Raw genomic sequence first — 23,758 nt, 5'->3', positions numbered from 1 at the left:
GTAGGCCAAAGGTAAAGGGGACAGAAGGGATGGGCGGGGCGAGGACAGTTCATAGGACGTGTGTTCAGGTAGGAGGGAGGGGATGCCAGGGTCATATATGAAGTTAGAGGGGTCTGTCATACAGGATGGTGGGTGGGGGAGAGGGGTCTGCCGGAAGGATTAGGGTGCTGCACACCTGTCACATGAATGTCAGCTGTAGAAGTGCAGGTCAGGGAGCTGCCCCTTGATGTTTATGTCCGGCTGCTGCACAGACAGCTGGGAGGACGGCTTACATTCTCCTTCCGAAGTGCTCACATCCTGTAGCTGTGACCATTGTGTCCAGGGATGCTGTGCAGCTGACTCTGAGCTCCATGTCCCCATTGTACTGTATGGTACCATTGATCCAGTGTACGTATTCCATACCTGAGGGACTGCTGCGCACAGTCACTGTAGTAGTTGGTGCTACTACAATGATCTCAGTGAACACGGGGTCGCTAGCTCCGCACTGCCACCATTCACAGATCACCTGGTATCTTATTTCATGAATAAAGGAGATGTGTGATTGGTTGAGGTGGAGATGCAAGGTGATGATGTCACCAGGGGGCGGACTGACAACTCATGGTGCCCCCGGGCAATAGAGGATCGTGGGGCCCCTGTGTCCTCGCCCACACTCAAACTACACCCAAAAAAGCCTACGAAAGGTACTAGGGGCATCTCATGGGGCCCCCTACTGACCCTGGGCCCTCGGGCAGTGCCCGAATGGTCAGTCCGCCCCTGCATGTCACTATCTCAAACTCATCCAATCAGAGAAAAAAAATATACAAGGTATTGAGTGAATGAAGCCCCCCCCCCCCCCTATGCTGCTGTGGTCAGTGTGCAGAAGGGGAGCCGCTCACACAAGACCCACAAGATCATGGTAACAGGGTAACAGCCCTGACTACTACAGTGATTGTCAGCTTCCCCATCAGCCCATCAGAGATCCTGAGCCAAGCTGGACCAATGTAACTCTACAATACACGTCATCCCTGAGTTCAGCTTTAAGTTACTTCTAACGTGCTCAGGTTTTGTCCTGTGGCTGCTACCTCTTTATAACTGTTTCTAGGGACAAGTTGCTGCTGTGTCGGGGCATTAAATGTCCCTGTCAGTAAGCATGCAGAGCTTTACCTCCATCTCACCTCTACTTTTTCTAAGTATTAAAGTGTTACTAAACCCACAACAGTAAAATCAGTGTATATGCAGTAAAGCATGCTTGTTATACTCACTGTGGAATCTAAGGGGTTAATCCTCTGCATTGTGTAAAAAGGTCATTTAATCCTGACTTCTCTGATTCTCCCCTTCTTCCAGTGTCCCCAATCCATCTGCTGATATAACAGAGCCTTGAGGACAAGCTGCACATGCTCAGTTTGGTGTATATTGCTATAGAATTTTTTTTCTTCTCTTGGGAGAGTGCATGTGATCAGCACAGGGCCAATCAGCACTGTCCAGACAGAGGGTCAGGGGTTCTGCATCCTCCTAGAGCAGAAAGAAAACTCCTCCTACAAGCTTTAACCAGTGCTCAGCTGGACACACATATAAGTCACAAGACTGCTCTAACTGCTGATGAGAAAAGGTGTTTATCAGTTTATAGTTCCTAAAATAATTGCATTTCCATGTTCTGTGTACTGTGGGAGACCAGATATAGAAAATGCAGGTTCCTTGGAGACCAGATATAGAGAATGCGGGGTCCTGGGAGACCGGATATAGTGAATGCGGGGTCCTGGGAGACCGGATATAGTGAATGCGGGGTCCGGGGAGACCGGATATAGTGAATGCGGGGTCCGGGGAGACCGGATATAGTGAATGCGGGGTCCGGGGAGACCGGATATAGTGAATGCGGGGTCCGGGGAGATCGGATATAGTGAATGCGGGGTCCGGGGAGACCGGATATAGTGAATGCGGGGTCCGGGGAGACCGGATATAGAGAATGCGGGGTCCGGGGAGACCGGATATAGAGAATGCGGGGTCCTGGGAGACCGGATATAGTGAATGCAGGGTCCGGGGAGACCGGATATAGTGAATGCAGGGTCCGGGGAGACCGGATATAGTGAATGCAGGGTCCGGGGAGACCGGATATAGTGAATGCAGGGTCCGGGGAGACCAGATATAGTGAATGCGGGGTCCGGGGAGACCGGATATAGAGAATGCGGGGTCCGGGGAGACCGGATATAGAGAATGCGGGGTCCTGGGAGACCGGATATAGTGAATGCGGGGTCCGGGGAGACCGGATATAGTGAATGCAGGGTCCGGGGAGACCGGATATAGTGAATGCAGGGTCCGGGGGGACCGGATATAGTGAATGCAGGGTCCGGGGGGACCGGATATAGTGAATGCAGGGTCCGGGGAGACCAGATATAGTGAATGCAGGTTCCGGGGAGACCGGATATAGTGAATGCAGGGTCCTGGGTTTAGTAACACTTTAAAGTGATTGAAATGTTAATTTTTTAAAGTAAAATAACAAACACATTATACTCCCCTGCTTTGTGAAATGGTATTGCATAGAACGGTGCCAAATGTCCTATCCTGGTCCTCTGCTCTGGCTCTAACTTTTTTCTCTTGAGTGTCCCCATAGCAAGCCACTTGTAATGGGGGCACTTATGCAACCTTGATCCCAAGCTGGGCTGTGTATGTCCATTAACACACACAGAGTCACTCAGTGTACCTTCCCCCCCTCTCTCCTCATTGGCTTTTGCTGCTCTCAGCTAAGCCTGTGAATGCAGGAATAGAGAGCAGAGTAGGGCTTCCAGCGGGGACAGCGCTGGATCGAGGGTCGTGTCTGGGGGGCACAAAGAGTGGAAGGTTTTTTTACTTCATACATAGGGTAACAAACATCTGCCATTAAAACCATTATAAAGCTGGATTCCATGTATGGCTAATTTTGGACATGGTTACGTGGATCAAGCTTGGACTAATGTCAGTATGTCTGTGCCATACCTGTGGGATCCCTGTGGGCACTGCTACTCCAGTGATCTCCACCAGCTTCCAGGTCCTGTGTGAGCAGCTGCCTTGCTGCTTATTAAACACCGAAGATCGCTCATTCCCGTTCTGGGAACACTTTGCATTTTCTAAATGAATGCAAAAGGTTCTCTAATCGGACAAGGTGTAAGGTGATGTCACAATCTCCACTTTGGCCAATCAGAGTTCTCAACCTCCTGTGCTCAATAAGCAGCAAGGCAGCCACTCAGCATGAAAGCCAGATGCTAGGGGCAATCATTAGAGTAGCAGTGCCTACTGCAGTGATTTCCAGCTCCTAGATGGATTCCACAGGTATGGCACATATGTACTTACATTGGTCCAAGCAGAATCAATGTAACTATAGAAACATTGTGTAACGGAACTGACCCAGACTGCACTTGGGTACTTCCGTTAAAATACCGCTTCCCCGTCCGAACACCGACCACAGACACCACAGCCGATCATACAAGACTAGATGACACCAATCTGCCTGAACATGGAACTCTTTATTTGAAACTCGAACTGGCTTTTTATACACTCAGGGGACACGCCCCCCTCCCTGCATAATGACACAGGGCGGGGCAATCTATACTTAGCAACAAGAGACACACAGGTATTCAAACTTCACACCAGCAGACAGTCCCATCAGGAGGGAGGGCTGCTGGAGACACCCCCCACTAAGCTAATACACATAAACCCCATAATAGTTTGCTCCCAAGCAAGACACACAATAGAACAATGGGATGCAACCACATTACATTAAACCCCCCACCCCAATATTAAAACAGATCACCCTATACCTCTAACAGGCACAGGGTGACTTACACATAATAGGGATATGGGGAGCTAAGACAGGGGGCCCCCCACCCAAAGTGACTCCCACATTGCCATACCTGAAATGCAGCAGAATGTTGTCCAGCAATAACTAAAAAAAAAAAAGAAAACAGTTGGACCGATTAGTCAAAGGGGTTGCCATGTTTCTTTTGGTGAATTCAGATAAGAAGACATTCCCAGAGAGCAAAAACTTCCTCCAAAACCAGCGACTGTCCCTGCAATTCAGCAGCACATGTTCTGCAGTGATAATAAAATGTTTTCATTGTAATATGGTGTCCACATACAATACGTGACTTAAAGTGTATGGACACTCTAATAGTGAACTCAGATTTACACCCTTCTGGTCCGATGATGGAGAAGTAGGGCCAAAGCTCTTTTGCCTGTACTTCTCCTGGGGATCACAGGAGTACACTTCCTTCTGCACCCCTGTGACCCGTATTCAGCTAAAGCACACTGTCAGCTGATGTCACAGAGCCGGTCCAGGTTCTGGAAAGATCCTGACTTTAATGTCAGGATCCACCCAGATGCCTGACCAGCAGCTGGCTTAGCGAGTCTCTGAGAACCTGAGATGGTCACCGCCAACCCCCCCTCTACAGCCTGCTACTGAAGGGGCAGAGCAAATGATTCAGTCACCTGCTTCCTGCTAACTGAAGGCTGAGTATTGAACAATCCGTGGTCTTTGCTCACTGATTTCTCAGTTTTTGAGGCAGTGGAGGAAAGACTGCATCCACCCAGGTGTATGTGTGGTTTTTTTTTTTGTTTGTTTGTTTTTTTATATATATCCCACACTTCCCCTTTAAATATATAAATGAAAGGGTTTTGTTATATCTGCCTGACAAATGCAAAACATACCAGTTGAACCTGTCAGAAATCCAGTGAACCAATACCGTCTGCCTCTGCTGTCATCAGATGGCATTGTTTCCAGTTTTCTCTAAGGAATCTCATCTCCCCCCTATGTTCTGGAGATGAGGAGAGGAGAAGTGTTCTGTAGTTTCAACATATATTCCTATTCTAGGGTGACAACACGGCTCCTCACAGACACAGTTACTCTGATAGGAAGTGTGATAGAAGAGGAGATTAAGGGGGGATATGATCTCCATGTATAATACATAAGGGGGATATGATCTCCATGTATAATACATAAGGGGGGATATGATCTCCATGTATAATACATAAGGGGGGATATGATCTCCATGTATAATACATAAGGGGGGATATGATCTCCATGTATAATACATAAGGGGGGATATGATCTCCATGTATAATACATAAGGGGGGATATGATCTCCATGTATAATACATAAGGGGGGATATGATCTCCATGTATATTACATAAGGGGGGATATGATCTCCATGTATAATACATAAGGGGGGATATGATCTCCATGTATAATACATAAGGGGGGGGGGTATGATCTCCATGTATAATACATAAGGGGGGGATATGATCTCCATGTATAATACATAAGGGGGGATATGATCTCCATGTATAATACATAAGGGGGGATATGATCTCCATGTATAATACATAAGGGGGGATATGATCTCCATGTATAATACATAAGGGGGGATATGATCTCCATGTATAATACATAAGGGGCGATATGATCACCATGTATAATACATCAGTGGTTCATATAGTGAACTCGGTGTAGAGCTATTCACCCTGAGGTCATCACAGAGGACAGGGGGGCACTCTTTATGTCTGGAGGAAAAGAGATTTAATCTCCAAACATGGAAAGGTTTCTTCACAGTGAGAGCTGTGAAAATATGGAATAGACTCCCTCAAGAGTTGGTTCTGGCCAGCTCAGTGGATTGCTTTAAAAAAGTCCTGGATTCTTTCTTGGATAATAGACCAAATGCGATTTCTCCTGCGCTCCAGGACCCAGGCTGGTGGCAAGTGGATGGAACCAAAATCAGAAGAACGACCACCAGTGTATAAAAGGTTGTGCAGCTCCAAACAAGGCTGGGGAAGCCCGACCAATACTGCAAAGTGAAACAAAAAACGAGAAGCGCACCAACCTTGCGCATTACCTCAGTAACCAAAAATTTATTGATAAAAGAATGGTACTCACAAACAGGGAATAAAAACAGGCATGTAAGTCCTCTGGGGGACTTCAGAGATAGGGAGCCGACGCGAATCCCATCATGGGGGTAGACAGTCAGTAAAGCTGACGCGTTTCGAAGGCTGTGCCTTCTTCATCAGAGCTAGCTCTTATCTATTACTGGGTTTAGACATGTTTTAAATCAAATGGAAATATGGCTGTCATAGGAGACAGGAGGGAGGGATATACAGTATGCGGTGTGAGTGTCTAGAACATAAAAAATTCATCCGTGTCACTGATTAACCTTCTCATTGCTGTACTCTGCTCTGCTGTTATCAGCTATGGGTACTCTGATCTTCTGTCACTCCTCCATGTTATTATATGCTCTCTGTCTCCTCCATGTTGCTATATGCTCTCTGTCTCCTCCATGTTGCTATATGCTCTCTGTCTCCTCCATGTTGCTATATGCTCTCTGTCTCCTCCATGTTGCTATATGCTCTCTGTCTCCTCCATGTTGCTATATGCTCTCTGTCTCCTCCATGTTGCTATATGCTCTCTGTCTCCTCCATGTTGCTATATGCTCTCTGTCTCCTCCATGTTGCTATATGCTCTCTGTCTCCTCCATGTTGCTATATGCTCTCTGTCACTCTTCCAGGTTGCTATAAGCTCTCTGTCACTCTTCCATGTTATTTTATGCTCTCTGTCTCCTCCATGTTGCTATATGCTCTCTGTCACTCTTCCATGTTATTATATGCTCTCTGTCACTCTTCCATGTTATTATATGCTCTCTGTCACTCTTCCATGTTATTATATGCTCTCTGTCACTCTTCAATGTTATTATATGCTCTCTGTCACTCTTCCATGTTATTATATGCTCTCTGTCACTCTTCCATGTTATTATATGCTCTCTGTCACTCTTCCATGTTATTATATGCTCTCTGTCACTCTTCCATGTTATTATATGCTCTCTGTCACTCTTCCATGTTATTATATGCTCTCTGTCACTCTTCCATGTTATTATATGCTCTCTGTCACTCTTCCATGTTAATATATGCTCTTTGTCTCCTCCAGGTTTCCTGATTTCTGTTGACAGACAATTGCCATGGCTCGCTTACTGACTAAGTCATGTATGTGGAAAGGGGCATCACCAGCTGCCACAACATCCGTCCTCCTCCGGGGGTACAGTGCAGGAAGCAGTGACTCGGAGTATCTGCAGAAAAGCATTGTCCCCACTATGCACTTTCAGAAAAGTCTGCCTAGGTGTGTATATGGACGATCGCTGAGTGTGTATCAGTGTTTTGGCACTAAAAATAATTTTCTATGACATACACGTTATTGTCAGCCCTAGTATGGGTGTATACATTGTACAGTGGATCTGAACTGATCAAGAGCATTTCGAAGGCATATTGTTTTTCACAAGGTTTACACTAATCTGTTATCTTTTAGGGCTCATTCACACTGGTGAACAGGGGGCAGTAAAAATAGATGGTTGAGCTGTGGATTTACTGTTCCACTTAAACTGCAAAGACAGCCAATTGGGGTTGTACACAGGCCGTGTCAAAATATATAACCCCCCCCCCCAGTCATGTTCGTCAGGTTGTACTGTCACTGAACAGTATCCATTCAAGTGAATGGGGCTGCATCACAAATAAGTTCAATGCATGCAGTTGCAACGCATTGGTGTGGGCTTTTCATTGTTAAGTGAGGCGATCAGGAGGTGACCTATCCCCTCCCAGGTGCCTGTCAGGTGTTTTGTAGAAGACATGTAGGGGTTTATTTACTAAAGCTGGGTCACTTAGAATCTGGTGCAGCTGTGCATGGTAGCCAATCAATGTCTGAGATTCTGCGTGAACCAGCTTTAGTTAATAAACCCCGTAGTGTCTCTTCTGCAACAAAATAAACCTCCTGCCTGTTCAGTCTGCTTTGAAAACTGAATTGCACAGCTCAGGGTACATTCTCGACATGGTGCCTGTGTGCCGGGATGAATGAACTGCTGTGCAGTGTATTATCCCATGCCGTCAGAGACCCAGCCCCCGACATAGTTAGGTCCATATATATTTGGACACAGACACAATTTTCCTACTTTTGGCTCTGTATGCCACCAGAATAAATTAAAATGAAACAATCCAAATGAATTTGAAGTGCAGACTTTCAGCTTTAATTTAACCCCTAGCCTACAGGGCACCTATACCCCCTTCCTGCCCAGGCCAATTTCCAGCTCTCAGCGCTGTCACACTTTGAATGACAATTGCGCGGTCATGCAACACTGTACCCATATGAAATTTTTATCATTTGTTTTGTGACAGATAGAGCTTTATTTTGGTGGTATTTAATCACCTCTGAGTTTTTTTATTTTTTCTTAAACAAACCAAAAACCACTGGAAATTAAAAAAACAAAGTTTTTTCTTAGTTTTTGTTATAAAATTTTGTAAATAAGTGATTTTTCTCCTTCACTGTTGAGCGCTAATGAGGCTGTAGTGATGGGCACTGATAAGATGCACTGATGGACACTGATAGGTGGCACTGATGGGCACTGATGAGGAGGCACTGGTAGGTGTCACTGATGGGCATTGACAGGCATCACTGATGGGCACTGAAAGGCAGCACTGATATATGGCACTGTTAGGCGGCACTGACTGGCACTGTTAGGCGGCACTGACTGGCACTGTTAGGCGGCACTGACTGACAGCACTGATAGGTGGCACTGATTGGCATTGATGGGTGGCACTGACTGGCACTGATGGGTGACACTGAAGGGCAGCTTAGATGGGCACTGATTTGTGGCATTGATGTGCACTGGTATACACTGATATGTGGCACTGATGGGCACTGGCATGTGGCACTGTTCAGCTGGCACCGATGGACTCTGACAGGTGGCACTTCTGGGGCCACACTGATCATCAGCACACTGATCATCAGTACATGTCCCGTCCGCGGAAAGCCGATTACCAGCTCTCCTCTCCTCACAAGCTGTCAGCGTGACAGCTCGAGAGGAGAGAAATGCCGATAACCGGCATTTCCCTGTTTACATGTGATCAGCTGTGATTGGACACAGCTGATCACCTGACCGAGCAGACATCTTCGGCTCTTTCCGTAATCGGTGATCCCCGGTGTCCGAGGGACACAGAGCACCGTCGATCGCCACGCTGCGCGCTGAGAATGGCAGGACGTCATATGACGTCCTATCAGAACGAGAAAACCACCTTGCGCCCATTATTGGACTATATGGCGGGTGGGAGGTGGTTAAGGGGTTGAACATCAATATCAAGTACAAATTTTAGGAACTGCAACCATTTTTATACACAGTTCCTCCATTTTCAGGGGGTCAAATGTAATTGGACAATTGAACATGACAAAATATTTAAAGCAAACATTTTATTTATGATTGAGAATCCTTTACTGGCATTGACTGCCTGAAGTCTGGAACCCATGGACATTACCAAAGATTGGGTTTCCTCCTTTCTGATGCTTTGCCAGGTTCTAACTACAGCTGTCTTCAGTTGTTCTTTGTTTGTGGGTCTTTCTGCCTTTAGGTTTGCCTTCAGCAAGTGAAATGCATGCTCACTTGGGGTGAGATCAGGTATTTGACTCAGCCATTGCAGAATATTCCACTTCTTTTCCTTCAAAAGCTCCTGGGTTGCTTTTGCAGTGTGTTTTGGATCATTGTCCATCTGTACTGTGAAGCGTCATCCAATCAACTTTGTTGCATTTGGCTGAATCTGGGATGACAGTATATCTCTAAACACTGCAGAATTCATCCGACTGCTTCTGTCTTCTGTCACATCATCAATACACACCAATGTCCCAGTGTCACTGGAAGCCATGCATGCCCATGCATCCACACTGCCTCCACCATGTTTTACAGATGATGTTGTGTGGTTTGGATCATGAGCTGTTCCAAGCCTTCTTCACACTTTTTTCTTCTCCTCATTCTGGTACAGATCTTATCTAATCTTAGTTTCATCCGTCCAAAGAATGCTTTTCCAGAACTGGTCTGGCTTTTTTAGATGTTTTTTGGCAAAGTCTAATCTGGCTTTTCTGTTCTTCAGGCTTATGAATGGTTTCCACATTATTTATTTTTTATTTCAGGTACTTATATAGCGCCGTCAGTTTACACAGCGCTTTACATATACTGTATATTGTACATTCACATCAGTCCCTAGCTGTAAGGGAATCCCGGTGAGACAATTGGCAAATAGAAGTGTGCATGCGCAAATAAATGCACGATCGCGCACGTGCACACGCACAGTGAAGATTGGTGCCAGACGGACTATTTAAAAGCTGCCTGTGCTGAGTGCTGTCTGGTCTTCAGCTGTTCCCTGTTTCCTGCTCGTTCCCGTGTAATTTCCTTGTTGCTGACCCGGCTTGTTCCTGACCTGACTCTGATTACTCTCCTGCTTGATACTTGTTCCTAACTTCGGCTCTACTCCTGACTTTGGCTTGCTTATGATTTGGTACCATCGCTGTCCGCCCATTGATGACCCTGGCTATTCCTATGACATTGCTCCTGTCTCCCATCCCAGCTTCCTGCCTTGCTCTGGTGCACACCTGGCAACCTACCATACCAGCTCTGCATATCACTACGGTGCCTGAATCAGAGGTTCATCAGTCTTCCAAAGTCTCCAGCTGCAAGAGCTGCAAACAACATCTACTGGCGCTCTTGTCCCCCTGGTCCCTAGACACCCTCTTTTCCACTTCCAGTGGGGTCAGGGCTAGTGACACAAGTGAGGCTGACCTCGTCATTTCAGTCTCCAATCAGGTACATGACACTAACCCTCAAGGGGCGTACAATCGAAGGTCTCTAACTTACATTCATACATACACATACTATGGCCAATTTAGACAGGAACCAATTCACCTACCAACATGTCTTTGGAGTGTGGGAGGAAACCGGAGTACCCGGAGGAAACCAACGCAGACACAGGGAGAACATGCAAACTCCAGGCAGGTGGTGCCGTGGTTGGGATTCAAACCAGCGACCCTAGTACTGCCAGGCGGAAGTGCTAACCACTTAACCACTATGCTGCACCTTGTGGTAAACCCTCTGTATTTGCTCTTGTGAAGTCTTCTCTTTATTGTAGACTTTGACAATGATATGTCCACCTCCTGGAGAGTGTCCTTCACTTGTCTGGATGTTGTGAATGGGTTTTTCTTTACCATAGAGAGGATCCTGCGATCATCCACCACTGTTGTGCTCCATGGACGTCCATGCCTTTTTATGTTGCTGAGCTCACCAGTGCGTTCTTCTTTCCTCAGAATGTACCGAACTGTTGATTTGGCCACTCCTAATGTTGCTGCTCTCTGATGGATTTGTTTCATTTTTGAACCTTTACAATGTCCTGTTTCACTTGCATGGACAGCTCCTTTTGAACGCATGATGTAGGTTCACAGCAATAGATTCCAAATGCAAATACTACACTTAGAATCAACTCCAGACCTTTTTACCTGCTTAATTGATGAAGAAATAACAACGGAGTAGCCCACACCTGGCCATGAAACCGCGTTTGAGTCAATTTTCCAGTTACTTTTGGTCCCTTGAAAAAGGGGGATGGCTACTCTTAAGAGCTGTAATTCCTAAACCCTTCCTCCAATTGGATGTACATACCCTCAAATTAAACCTGAGAGTGTGCACTTTAAGCCCATATCCATTATATAACTATAGCCTGAATATGTTTTGGTAAATACCTGAAAAAAACTAAAAGTGTGCCTGTGTCCAAATATATATGGACCTAACTGTATACCAGCCCCAGGGGCCTTGCGAATGTCAGACCATTGGATGAGTGGAGAGTATTGTTTTAAGCCTCTCCTCCACTAACAGGTCAGGTGTATGGATCTCCTCACAAGAGCCAAGGAACATCTAGCTTAGTTTAGGCAACCTTTTCCAATTTTTCCAGTAGTTGTCAACCCTGGTGTATATGAAGTTCATTTTATTTATTTATTTTACTAGAGAGCATTGCTGTAATCAAATTTTAATGTGATCCTAAAGTGTGTGCATTCAGGATAAAGCAGCAGATTCACTTACCTGCAGCCCTCCAAGCTTCATCTGTTCACTTTCCTTTCACTCCCTCACTTCTCTGGTTTTGGGAGCAACAAGGAATACCAATTATTTCAGGTATGGGGAACATGTGACTCTCTGCCCTTCTTTCCACGTGAACCAGCTAAAGCTTGGAGATTGGCTGCTTAGACGCCTAATGCTGTGACATGGATTCAAGGAGAGAGAGTTCCAACCTTACATAGACTCCAGGTTTCAAAATGGATTTTTTTTTCTTTGCTTTTGGTTGGAATTAAAGTGGGGTAGCGAATTGTACAGCTGAGAAAGACCGCTAAAGTGGAATCATGAGAAAAACGTTAGAAAAGCAGAAATTAAAATATTTTTTTTTTTTTTAGTCTCTCTGTGGTAGTTTTATTGCTTGTTGATCCTGCCAGTAGGTCTGTTTATTTGTCTGTAGCAAGGCACTGGCTCACTTTAAAGGGAATCTCCACTTTTGTGGGGAAAAAATAGAACTTTAAAAAATAATCTAGCATATGCAATTGTAATTGAATGTTATTAAAAATGACCTTTCTTTTCAATCTGCACTGCACTGTAATTCTCTGTAAGATGCAATATGGGAACCTGGAGGCATTCTGTACACAAGTGGTTCACGGAACGCCCCCTGAAAGTGTCATTTCCTGCTTGTGTGATTGGCTCACTGATTTTCCCAGAAGTCTGCACTAAGATAGAAGTCAAACTTTGGACATCCCCTGCAACAAAATTTTCATTTTTGGTGGGATACTCCCAAAGGGAAATCACGTCTAATGGGATGCAGACCCTGCCACTTTCCTCAGAACCAGAAATGACCTCTCCTGCGATCTATGACCCAGAATAAAGGTGGATGGAGCGAACTAGAACTTGAAAAATTTGACCACCAATGCATATAGGGTTGTGCAGCTCTAAACAAGGCTGGGGAAGCCCGACCAGTACTGCAAAGTGAAACAAAAAAGCCCGCCAACCTTGCGCATTACCTCAGTAAACCATCATTTTATTACATTCAGAATGATACTCACAAACAACGAAGTAAATCAAGCATGTAACTCCTCAAAGGGATGAAGAAGGGATTCCCTTCGAAATGCATCAGCCGTACTCTGAGTGTCTACCCCTACGATGTGACTCGCACAGGCTTCACATTTATAACGTTCCTTTGAGGACTTACATGCTTGATTTACTTCGTTGTTGTGAGTATCATTCTGAATGTAATAAAATTATGGTGTACTGAGGTAATGCGCAAAGGTTGGTGCGCTTTCTCTTTTGTTTCACTTTGCTTTCCTCATTAGAACCCAGCAGCAGCTGATTTGATCATGTATACAATCACTCCTATTCACATTCATTTTTCACACAGATTTTTCTTCAGAATAACATAAGGTTGGATTCTATAACAAAGTTTGTTAAAATATTTGCAATGTACATAAGTCACCCAGAGGGGAATGTTGTTTGTTTTTTTTTGTTTTTTTTTTCTGAACAAAATTGAGTTCCACTTTAAGGTCTCCTTCACATAGGTGACTATGTGCATCCTGTGGATTCCAGCAGCAAGAATCAGCAGATCACAGGTGTCTATGAATAGCTTTGGCCACTGTACAAAGCAATGACCGGCTAAGACCTTGTTCCTCTCTACACAACCAGTGTGTTACCTTTTGGTTCCGGATAGATATTGGACACTGGAGGGATCTGTCTGCATCCAGGCTTGCTCATTTGTCCCTAACAGCAGGTAATAAGTGGGTGTGCAGATGCATATGAACAGTGATATCTCAGCCTGTCATTTCTTTGTACAGGCTGAGCAGCTACAGCTAGTTCACATACACCTGTTATCCCAACCGCAAGAATCCGCCAAAACCGTGCAAACAATACAAAGTGTAAACATTATAACAATTTCTGTTTGTCCAATGTATTTATAAATGTCCTCCTATAGTCATTCTTCCATTCTCTGATATTGGCGTTACCCAATACTTTTCTTATCATAAAGCTTCTTTAATCATTTTTAAAACCTTTTTTATATTTTCCAGACTGCCAATACCCAAACTTGAAGCCACTGTGAAAAGATACTTGAACGCACAACGGCCTCTTCTAGACGATGAGCAATTTAGGTATGAGGAATTATTAGTCATCCTTCCAGCCCCCTTACCAAAGTACTAAATGCTACGTGTTCAGCCTGCCAGTCGAGGGCCACATGCGGTCCTTTGACACGTGGCCCTCATGCACACTTGCTGTTTTGATAACGCTGGTAACGTTAGCTGTGTAAAGTCACGTTAAAAATGTGAGTTGTCTAGCAGTGTTTTCCCGCGTTTGTGGTTTTTAGCGGGTTTTTTTACCCCCCCCCCAATTTTTGGGTTAAAAAAATGTCAAAAAATACTGGTCTGCTGCATTTGGCCACATTTTTCAGTGTTAAGAGCGTTTTTACAGTTGAAAACTCTAAAAACGCACTTGTTTTGGTTTTTTTCCCAGCCAAAAAGCATCCCTGTCTGATTACAGCCTATGTGTGCATGGACACATAGGATAACGTGCTGGGGAGTTTGACTTTAGAAAAAAATGTCAAATGCCAAAAACAGCCGTTGTAAAAACGTCCAGTGTGCATGAGGGCTTGCTGTGCAACCCTTTACAGTCCGCAGTCTGACTCCTTCAATGTGCCTGCCATCTTCAATCACACCGGTTTCTTGTCCGCAGTCTATGATAAGCTCTTCCATTTTGTTTGAAGTCTAACAGTCTTGTGTCATATGCTGAATATTATGTGCAGACCTTTTTGGATTTTTCTGGGACCACAGTTGAGACCTCCTATACCTCTTAAGATACCCACGGCACTAAATGATAACAGATCTGAGGCAGCCCACTACCATATTGAGCTGCATAATAACTTTTTATCGTCAGTGGATGACCTGTCTTCTGTAACCAGGGGCAATGTATTGTAGCAGTATAGTTACCAGGGGCGGCTGACCATTCGAGCAGTCGGCACTGCCCGAGGGCCCGGGGTCAGTAGGGGGCCCCATGAGATGTCCCTGGTACCTTTTTCATAAGTTTTTTTAAATTTGGGCAAGGACACAGGGGCCCCATGATCCCCTATTGCCCGGGGGCCCCATGAGTTGTCAGTCCGCCCCTGATAGTTACCTTTTAAGTTGTTGCTGATACATAATACGGTTTTAAAATGGGAACTTTCAGACCACCTGGGAATTATGGTTTATGGCTTTTATTATTAGGAAGACCGAACAACTGGCACTGAACTTCCAAACCGGAGTGGGTAAGCAGCTGCATGAGGAGCTGGTACAACAGGACAAGCAGAACAAACATACCAGTTACATTTCCGGTAGGTGTTTAGGAACAAAGGTATTTTTTTGTCTGGCTCTTTCCTCTGGGGTGAGGGAGAATGCTAACACTTCATGTTTTTAGGGTGTAACATGTTCCCATAGCCGCAGCAGCGCCCATTGCCCCTCCCCCCCATCTCCTCAACAAGATAGTACAGGGTGAAGATTCCCCGTACTATCTGTCAGATTTGAAAACAGCGCGGCTGTGCGGGGCTCCACCCACATGGCTATGCCACTCAGTCACAGAGTCCTGTGAATGAGTGCCTACAAGTCCTGCCAGCCTTAGCGGTTGTGGGCTTGTAGTTTTCAATGAACTACCACGGCCCTATCAGAATATCTCCTTGCTCGTTCATCCTGTACAGCTAGCAGATATTCTGACAGGTCTGCAGGAGACCTGCATGGCATCAGCAATCTACTGATCATTGGTGCAGTGCTTTCCAGGCTCCTGTAGACAAAAATAATAAATGCACATTTTTGTGCACATTATCCTTTAACCTCCCTGGCAGTATTCCTGAGTGTAGCTCGGGGTAAAGTTTCAGTCTCTGCAGCGCTTACCTTGTCCTTCGCTCACGCGATGTGTCCCCTGCAGCGTCCCCGGCCATCTCCTCCGGCCAATGCATCCGGCTTCCGTGTTCCGGTCCCTGTGACGTCGGGACGTACGGGCGCCGGAACCGACGGCAAATTTAAAATTTTTTAAAAAATGAGTATTACATAGTAAAATATTGCTGTTTCATCCCATTTCACATACATTTTGTCCCGAGTGCTTTGTCCTGTGCCCTGCCTGCATTTTGACTGTTCTTTCTGCCTGGAAACTTAGAAAAGTCCATGGCGTCCAAAAAGCGTCCCTTTATGTCAAAAGCGGTTTTAGACCAGCTAGAGAACAGCGATAGTAAATCAGAACCACTTGCAGAATTGAGTGATAATGATTCGTGGGGGAAATTCGTCATCAGACACTGAAAATGATTCTACGACTTTGCTCAGCAATGTGCGAACTTGGCGCTATATTTCAAATTTCAGTGTTTTTGGTTTGATTACATTATTTAAATTTATTATTATTATAATATTATTTTTTATGATTATTTATTAAATTATAATTTATGATTTTGTGTTTCAAGTTTTATCATATCCGGAATGTTTACTAGACTCTTGTTCGGACAGATTTCAGTGAGTTATTCCTAAATTACAGGCCTACAATAAAAAAAATACATATTTCCATGCAAAATAATGGTACCGCTTTCAGCACCAAAAATCTGAAATATTCATACCGCCAGGGAGGTTAAAGTAGACCTGTGGAGTCCGCAGGTGCACAGAAGATGTTTAAGAGGGCACCTGGCAGATCCAAATTTGGTGCTTGTTTATTTGTTTTTTTTTCCTATTGAAATGGGATAGAAATAACATCATCAATGCTGATAATGACATGCACCAATGTTGTACAAATTTGGGGAGATGTACTAAAACTCTGGTGCAGCTCTGCATAATAACCAGTCAGCTTCTAGGTGTTAGGCCCTTTTTACACAGGTGTTCCATTTGTCTGTTTTTCATCTATCCATTGACAAATTAAAAACATACATCAGTGCATCTCTATGGAAATACAGATGATCATCCGTTAAGCCCTATTTTTGTTATGGATGAAACTGACCAAAAAAACGGATGTAAATGGACAAATGGTCTGTTTTTGCATTGGTAGTGGATGTAGAAACTGATGTGAAGTGAATCCATTTTTTTTTCTTTGAAAAACGTGACTGAATGGATGAAACAAACGAAATGCCACTGTGAAAGGGGCCTCAGGCTCCGTCAATCCTCCGGCATTCAAGTATCTTTTCACAATGTCTTCAAGTTTGGGTATTGGCAGTCTTGACTCTGTCAAGTGAATCTGCCTGCTCTACAGACAGGTCTGTGTCCACTCCACTTGTGCAGAGCAGACACGGACACAGCCCGCTGATTTCTAGTGGGTGGTCGGATGTAAATGGACTGCCTGTTTATATTTGATTGTCATCTGATCTAATCTGCTAGATCACAGGTGTCAAACACAAGGCCCGAGGGTTGAATCCGGCCCTCGAGGCCATTTCTTGTGGCCCTCAGACCTCTCCTGCACCCCTCTTGTCTGCACCTTGTGTATAATGCTGATGCGGCCCACCATAAAACTGAGTTTGACACCCCTGCGCTAGATGAATGGGAAACAGAACATCCGCCTCCCCATAGAGAACAATGGGTGGTCCGACCGGGTCTGCCTGAAAAGCGCTTTTTGAGAATAATCTTAATTTGGGAATTTTTTTTTGTACAAGAAAAGTTTACTCAACCCCTTCCCGCCGGCGCCTCCCGGCCCTTTAAGAGTTTCAGAAGCCAGGAGGCGGGGTTTAGGGATCATGTGACTGCCGTGACGCATCATCATGGCGGTCACATGATCGGGAAAGGTCCCGATCGAAAAAGCAGACCGGGACCTTTCCGTGAGTACCGGACATGTGTGCTGGGAGCGAGCACATATGTTTTTTGTTAATTACACGCAAATGTGTGGCCGCTCGGCGTCTAGGCCCAGTACATTTGTGTGCGACCGGTGTGAAGAGGTTAAAGTATAACTAAAGGGAAAACTTTTTTTTTTTTTTTTATTGCTGTCTATGACCCCATTAAGGAGGTACACACTCTCTATTTGTCCTGCTTACCATTATCATGAAAAGTGAAAGTCAAAGAAACTCCCAAATTTTGTGTTGTCCCCAGAAAAGTAATAGTGGGGAAATCTTCCAATGGGGACACTAATTCTGGTGACCTGGGGGACCCCAAGGAATTTCCTTATTTTGTAAGGATTTCCTGTCACTTCCTGTTTGGCTGTGGGACAGGAAGTGAAGGGAAATCTCTACTATGGGACACATGGCGATAAAAAGATCTGACGGGTTATAACCTTCCCTTGCTCTATCTACTTTATAATATGGCGTTGTCATTAATAAATACCTGTAGTGTTTTCTTTCAGAAATACTTGACTTGAAACTTAATAACCGCCTAATTAATTGTCTTGCAGGTCCATGGTTTGACATGTATCTCTGTGCTAGAGACCCGATTGTGCTTAATTTTAATCCCTTCATGTCCTTTACTCCTGATCCAAAGCCAGAATTTAACAACCAGCTTGTCAGGGCCACAAACCTGACCGTGTCTGCCATGCGTTTCCTAAAAACCATGAGAGCTGGTTACCTGGAGCCAGAGATATTCCACCTCAATCCAGCCAAAAGTGACACACAGAAGTTTAGGAAGCTCATCCGCTTTGTGCCATCCTCTCTGTCCTGGTACGGGGCGTACATGGTGAATGCATATCCGCTAGACATGTCTCAGTATTTCCGCCTGTTTAACTCCACCCGCATACCAAAACTGAACAAGGATGAACTTGTGAGCGATCAGCAGGCAAGACATCTATTGGTCCTCCGAAATGGAAACTTCTATGTGTTTGATGTTCTAGATAAAGATGGAAGCATAGTGAAGGCATCAGAGATTCAAGCCCATCTAAAGTACATCTTGTCAGAAAACACTCCTGCACCAGAATTCCCCTTAGGATATTTACCCAGTGAAGATCGGAACACATGGGCCATAGTAAGGCAGAAGCTGATAGACAATGGCAATCAAGAGGCTCTGCATAAAGTAGATTCAGCTGTGTTCTGTCTCTGTCTGGATAACTTTCCTGTTAAAGATCGCATTCACCTCTCCCATAATATGCTTCATGGTTCCGCTTCAAACCGCTGGTATGACAAGTCCTTCAGCATCATCATGACGAAGGATGGGACAGCGGCAATCAATTTCGAGCATTCATGGGGAGATGGAGTTGCTGTTCTAAGGTTTCAAAATGAGGTTTTCAAGGACAGTACAGAGCTGCCAGCTGTATCTCCTCAGAGCTCTCCTGCTGCTGTGGACTCCAGTAAGGCCGTACAAAAACTTACATTTCATCTGGATGACTCTCTGAAAGCTGCAGTAACTGACGCTAAAAAGAAGTTTGATGCTCTGGTGGGTTCACTGACCATTGCCAGCCTGGAGTTCAAAAGAGGAGGGAAGGAGTTCCTGAAAACTCAGAAGCTCAGTCCTGACGCCATATCTCAGCTCTCATTCCAGATGGCTTTTCTCAGGCAATACGGGCAAACAACTGCCACTTATGAGTCATGCAGTACCGCAGCCTTCAAACATGGCCGAACAGAGACCATCCGACCAGCTAGCCTTTATACCAAGAAGTGCTCAGAGGCTTTTGTGAAGAATTCCTCCAAGCATAATGCAGCTGATCTCAGGGAAATGCTAAATGAATGTTCCAAGTATCATGGGCAGCTAACGAAGGACGCCGCAATGGGTGAGTTGAACAATACTGGAGCTCATTTATAAAAATGTTTGAAACCAGAACCTAATATGCATTTTTAGCCATTGTTGTTTAACAGAATTTCAGAGGTATATATAGCCCATGCTTTTCCCAAGCAATGTTGAGGTAAAGAGAGTCTAATACAAATGGACTAAAAATGCACAAAGATCAGAGTTCAATAATAATGTGTAATAGCCTCAAGCGTCTATATCAAGGATGTCAAACTGGCGGCCCTCCAGCTGTTGAGAAACTACAAGTACCATCATGCCTCTGCCTTTGGGAGTCACGCTTGTAACTATCAATTTTGCAATGCCTCATGGGACTTGTAGTTTGGCAACAGCTGGAGGGCCGCCAGTTTGACACCCGTGGTCTATATTACCAATTCCAAACCTCTTCTGCAGTAACTAAAACATGCAGAGTAAAAACATATTTTTTTAAAGGCTAGAGGTAACATATTTAATTTTTTTTTTTTTTTTAACGACTGCACAATCGGTACATTTTGTTGATGTGAAGCTTAAAGTGGGCCAAGGATCAAATATGTAATACGCAGAGTCAGCATCTTCTTTCTGGATAGGGATGCTGGTTCAGAGATGACTCACTCATGTAAATCTTAGTAGCTGTCCACGATCCCCCGCTGTCAGGCACCAGGACACTGATTCACCTCTACAGGGATTTGAAATCTCCGCAGCTTTCTCTCCTCCCAGCACTGACAGGACGAGCTAGGTGGATTCTGATTGGTCAGCGCCATCCATGTGATGGCGCTAATCAGTTAGAATGTCTCTTGTCCATACACTGAAAGGTAGGAGAATTCAAATACCTGGATCAGTGAAGCATCATCCCAGTGCCTGACAGCGGATGGCTAACTAAAGCCCAGGCGCCAGGACACAATTTCTAGTTGCCACGGTGACCTGGTGCCTGGGTTTTGTCGAGCCCTGCATTAGGGGGTTATTTATTAAAACTGAAAAGTGTAAAATCTGCCGCAGCTGGGCATAGAAATGAATCCGCTTACAGATTTTATTGCCAAAGCTTAATAGAACAAGCTGAAGTTAGAAGCTGATTGGCTGCCATGCACAGCTGCACCAGATTCTACTCACTGTGTGGGTTTCTCAAATTTGTCCACAAAGGTGGAAAGGCACTTTTAAGACTTTGAATCAAGTTCTTATCTTCATGATGATTCAGAGTATATTGAAGCCAACAGGTCAGCTTTAAGTGGTTGTAAAGGCTCAAGGATTTTTACCTTCATGCATTCTATGTATGAAGGTAAAAAAAAACCTTCTCTGTGCAGCATCCCCCCAGCCCCCATAATATTCATCTATGTCCCCTCCCAATTCAGTAATGTGCACTGGAGTCTAGGCTAACCCGATACTCACTCTCCTCATTGGCTGAGACTGCAGCAGGAGGCACTGGAGAGAGGGGGTGGAGCTGAGCCATGGCTCAGTGTGTGAATGGACACATGGAGCAGCGGCAGCGGAGTGTGCATGCTTGGGTGTCCCCATAGTAAGCTGCTTGCTGTGGGGGCACCTGACAGGAGGGAGGGGCCAAGAGCGCCAGCGGGGGACCCAAGAAGAGGAGGATCCAGGCTGCTCTGTGCCAAACCACTGTACACAGCAGGTAAATATAGACATGTTTGTTATTTTTGTAAAAAAAAAAAAATTCAAGCTTTTTAAAATCACTTTAACAACCAGGCAATGAACATTTTCAAAAGGATTTCTCTCATAATCGGTGTATTTTATTCTACTGTGTGTAGCTGAGGTGTGCATTCTGGAGTCATCTGCTAAAGCGTTTGAATAAACTACATTGCAGAATGTCAAAGCAGTGTCTTTGATTGTAACAAGGGTCTTTTTTTTCTTGTGTCTCCTTTTGTCTTCCAGGTCAAGGATGTGATCGGCACCTCTTTGCCTTGCGTTACCTGGCAGCTGGCAAAGGTATGTCCCTTCCTGAGCTCTTCCAGGACCCAGCATATGCTCGCATCAACCATAATGTCCTCTCTACAAGCACCTTAACAAGCCCAGCTGTGCAGCTGGGGGGCTTTGCTCCAGTGGTCCCTGATGGATTTGGGGTGGGCTATGGAGTACATGATGACTGGATTGGTTGCAATGTGTCTGCGTACCCAGCACGTGATGTACAGCAGTTTGTGCAGTGTGTGCACCAGTCCCTGGAGGACATATTCAAAGTACTTGAAGAAAAGCCTGCAAAGTAGAGGAAACTAACCACTGTCACCTAAATGATCTTGTTGCCTCTTTTATTTTCACTGCAGTCTCAGCTTGCACTGTTTTAGAGCCCGACATCTATTGATTGCAATTACATACAGGATAATATAGAGACATTGTACCAAAGTATGCAGTTCATGATGTAGAAACTGGATTGGCCAGTATTCTATATTTCTTGTTTTTCCCGTTTACAAGCACAAGTGCCTTGTCTCCGCAATGACATAATCGATGCGAGTGCTTTATCTCCAGTATGAATGATAGAAATGCGGTATGATGGCTATGTGAGGTCACGTTAATCACTCAAAATCTTACAGACAAACATTACTGAGCACTTCACTTTTTGTTGAGAACTGGTTTCTACTCTGTAATTAAAACTGGCTATTCCTGTGCACCTAGTCAGATCTTTCTAGATCATGGCTGAGCGGTTGGCCCTGCGTTTACTATAATTGAGCCATTAAATTGTATGTAAACCTTAAATAACTACTTCTTATTTGATCTCTGTTCGATGTTACAAAAAAGAAACATGCTCGCTATCTTGTGAGTTGATAAATTGCTGTGCCGTTATCAAGTACATTGTTGTCAGCCATCTCTGAGGACCACAGAACCATCACCCTATATTTTATGGAGAGGAGGATCAGGGTGGGCTTCTGTAATATCTTATTTCTGTTGTTTTGAATATAGATGAGTGTTGTCATCCTGGAATTGAAAATATGCTACTGGTAGAATCATCAGGTGAAAGGGGGAATGTATAGCTTGAAAAAGAGAACTAATGCAGCCATCCACTGCAGGATGTTGCATGAGATGCTTGGAATGTTGACATGCCACACCGTTCCTGATGTGAATATAAAACAAAAACTTTTTTTTTCTGGTGAAAGCTGAGAGAGCAATACATAATCTGCAATTGAATTAGCATTTCCAGGTGGACAAACATGCTGATTTTTCTTTTCCAATACTTTGTTACTGACCCTGAATAAACGTGCAGCAAGTGAAGCCATGACCCCTAAAGTACATACTTTTGCTGGGACAGTGATTCCAGAAAGTATTGAAGACAGAGGATCAGCATGACTGCCACCTGGCAGGTTCAGCAATGGCAGCTTATGTACTTATAATATGTTTGGGTTCCTTTAGAAGAATACTGCACCATGTCTGCCCCCTAAAAACTGGCTTATTAAAATAGGAGTGCAGAAACTGTCACCTGTCACACACGAGACATAATATGTAAATTCTGATTAGCAGAGCTCCAGCTCCTCATTGTATACATTATCTTTTGTAAAGTTCTATATCCACCAGAAAAGCTAATAACCAGTTTATAACTCAGGATATGTACTTACTCATACCAGTTTTCTAAGCTCATCTTTAAAAGCCTGCAAAGCATTGCACCTGTAAACAGTGGATCATGGGTGCAATGCCAGGCCTCTGCAGAGTCTGCTGCCAGCTCCCTGCCTGGATGGAGGTATAGACTTTCAGCTGGAGGAAGTGTCAATGAAATATGAGCGCTGAGATTACCACACTTGTATCCATTGACAACTCTATGTCTAGCTGTTGAGATGGCAGATGAGACTTGTAGTTTATCCATTCATGGACCTCTTTGAGTGAATGGTGTGGTTGTGCGGGAGGGGGACAACTGCACATCTTACTATATGGAACATCTTGTGCTGCCATTCTCCCCACTCAGTTGGGGTTCAATAGTGTCAACCACATCAGCAAACATCAACAAAGGGACTTGCAATATGTCAGAAAATAAATCATCTCATTTCATCCAATAATGAATGTACCCCATTATAAGCAGTGTGAAAAGGACATCTCTTCTGATTGAGAGAAGGTTGATTTAGACCCAAAACATAGTTTTTCCTTTGTCTTACTATTTTTATGGAATAATTTAGTGCATAAAATATATATATATTTTAATATAACACAAGTCTCTTGTGAAAATGAGGCAGATTATTATACAGGCTTTACACTGCTCCAAAAATTAAAGGAACACCTTGAAAACACATCTGATCTCAATGAGGAAAAATCTCATGCTGGATATCTATACTGATATGGAC

General features: G+C 44.5%; 1 protein-coding gene across 1 annotated transcript; it reads left to right on the top strand.

Annotated features, from left to right (window-relative positions):
• On the top strand, positions 1-22,281 carry CPT2 (carnitine palmitoyltransferase 2). The gene is made up of 6 exons (XM_089666592.1): positions 1-68; positions 6,921-7,109; positions 13,887-13,967; positions 15,072-15,178; positions 18,190-19,494; positions 21,372-22,281. The coding sequence occupies exons 2-6, from the start codon at positions 6,952-6,954 to the stop codon at positions 21,698-21,700; spliced, it is 1,980 nt and encodes a 659-aa protein (XP_089522718.1). The 5' UTR covers positions 1-68; positions 6,921-6,951; the 3' UTR covers positions 21,701-22,281.
• Positions 22,282-23,758: the final 1,477 nt, after the last annotated feature.

This window comes from Staurois parvus, unplaced genomic scaffold (genome assembly GCF_062004578.1).
Source record: "Staurois parvus isolate SC_StPar_1 unplaced genomic scaffold, SC_StPar_1.0 ptg002753l, whole genome shotgun sequence".
NCBI classification, from domain to species: Eukaryota; Metazoa; Chordata; class Amphibia; order Anura; family Ranidae; genus Staurois; species Staurois parvus.
This window is presented reverse-complemented; position numbering and strand designations above follow the sequence as displayed.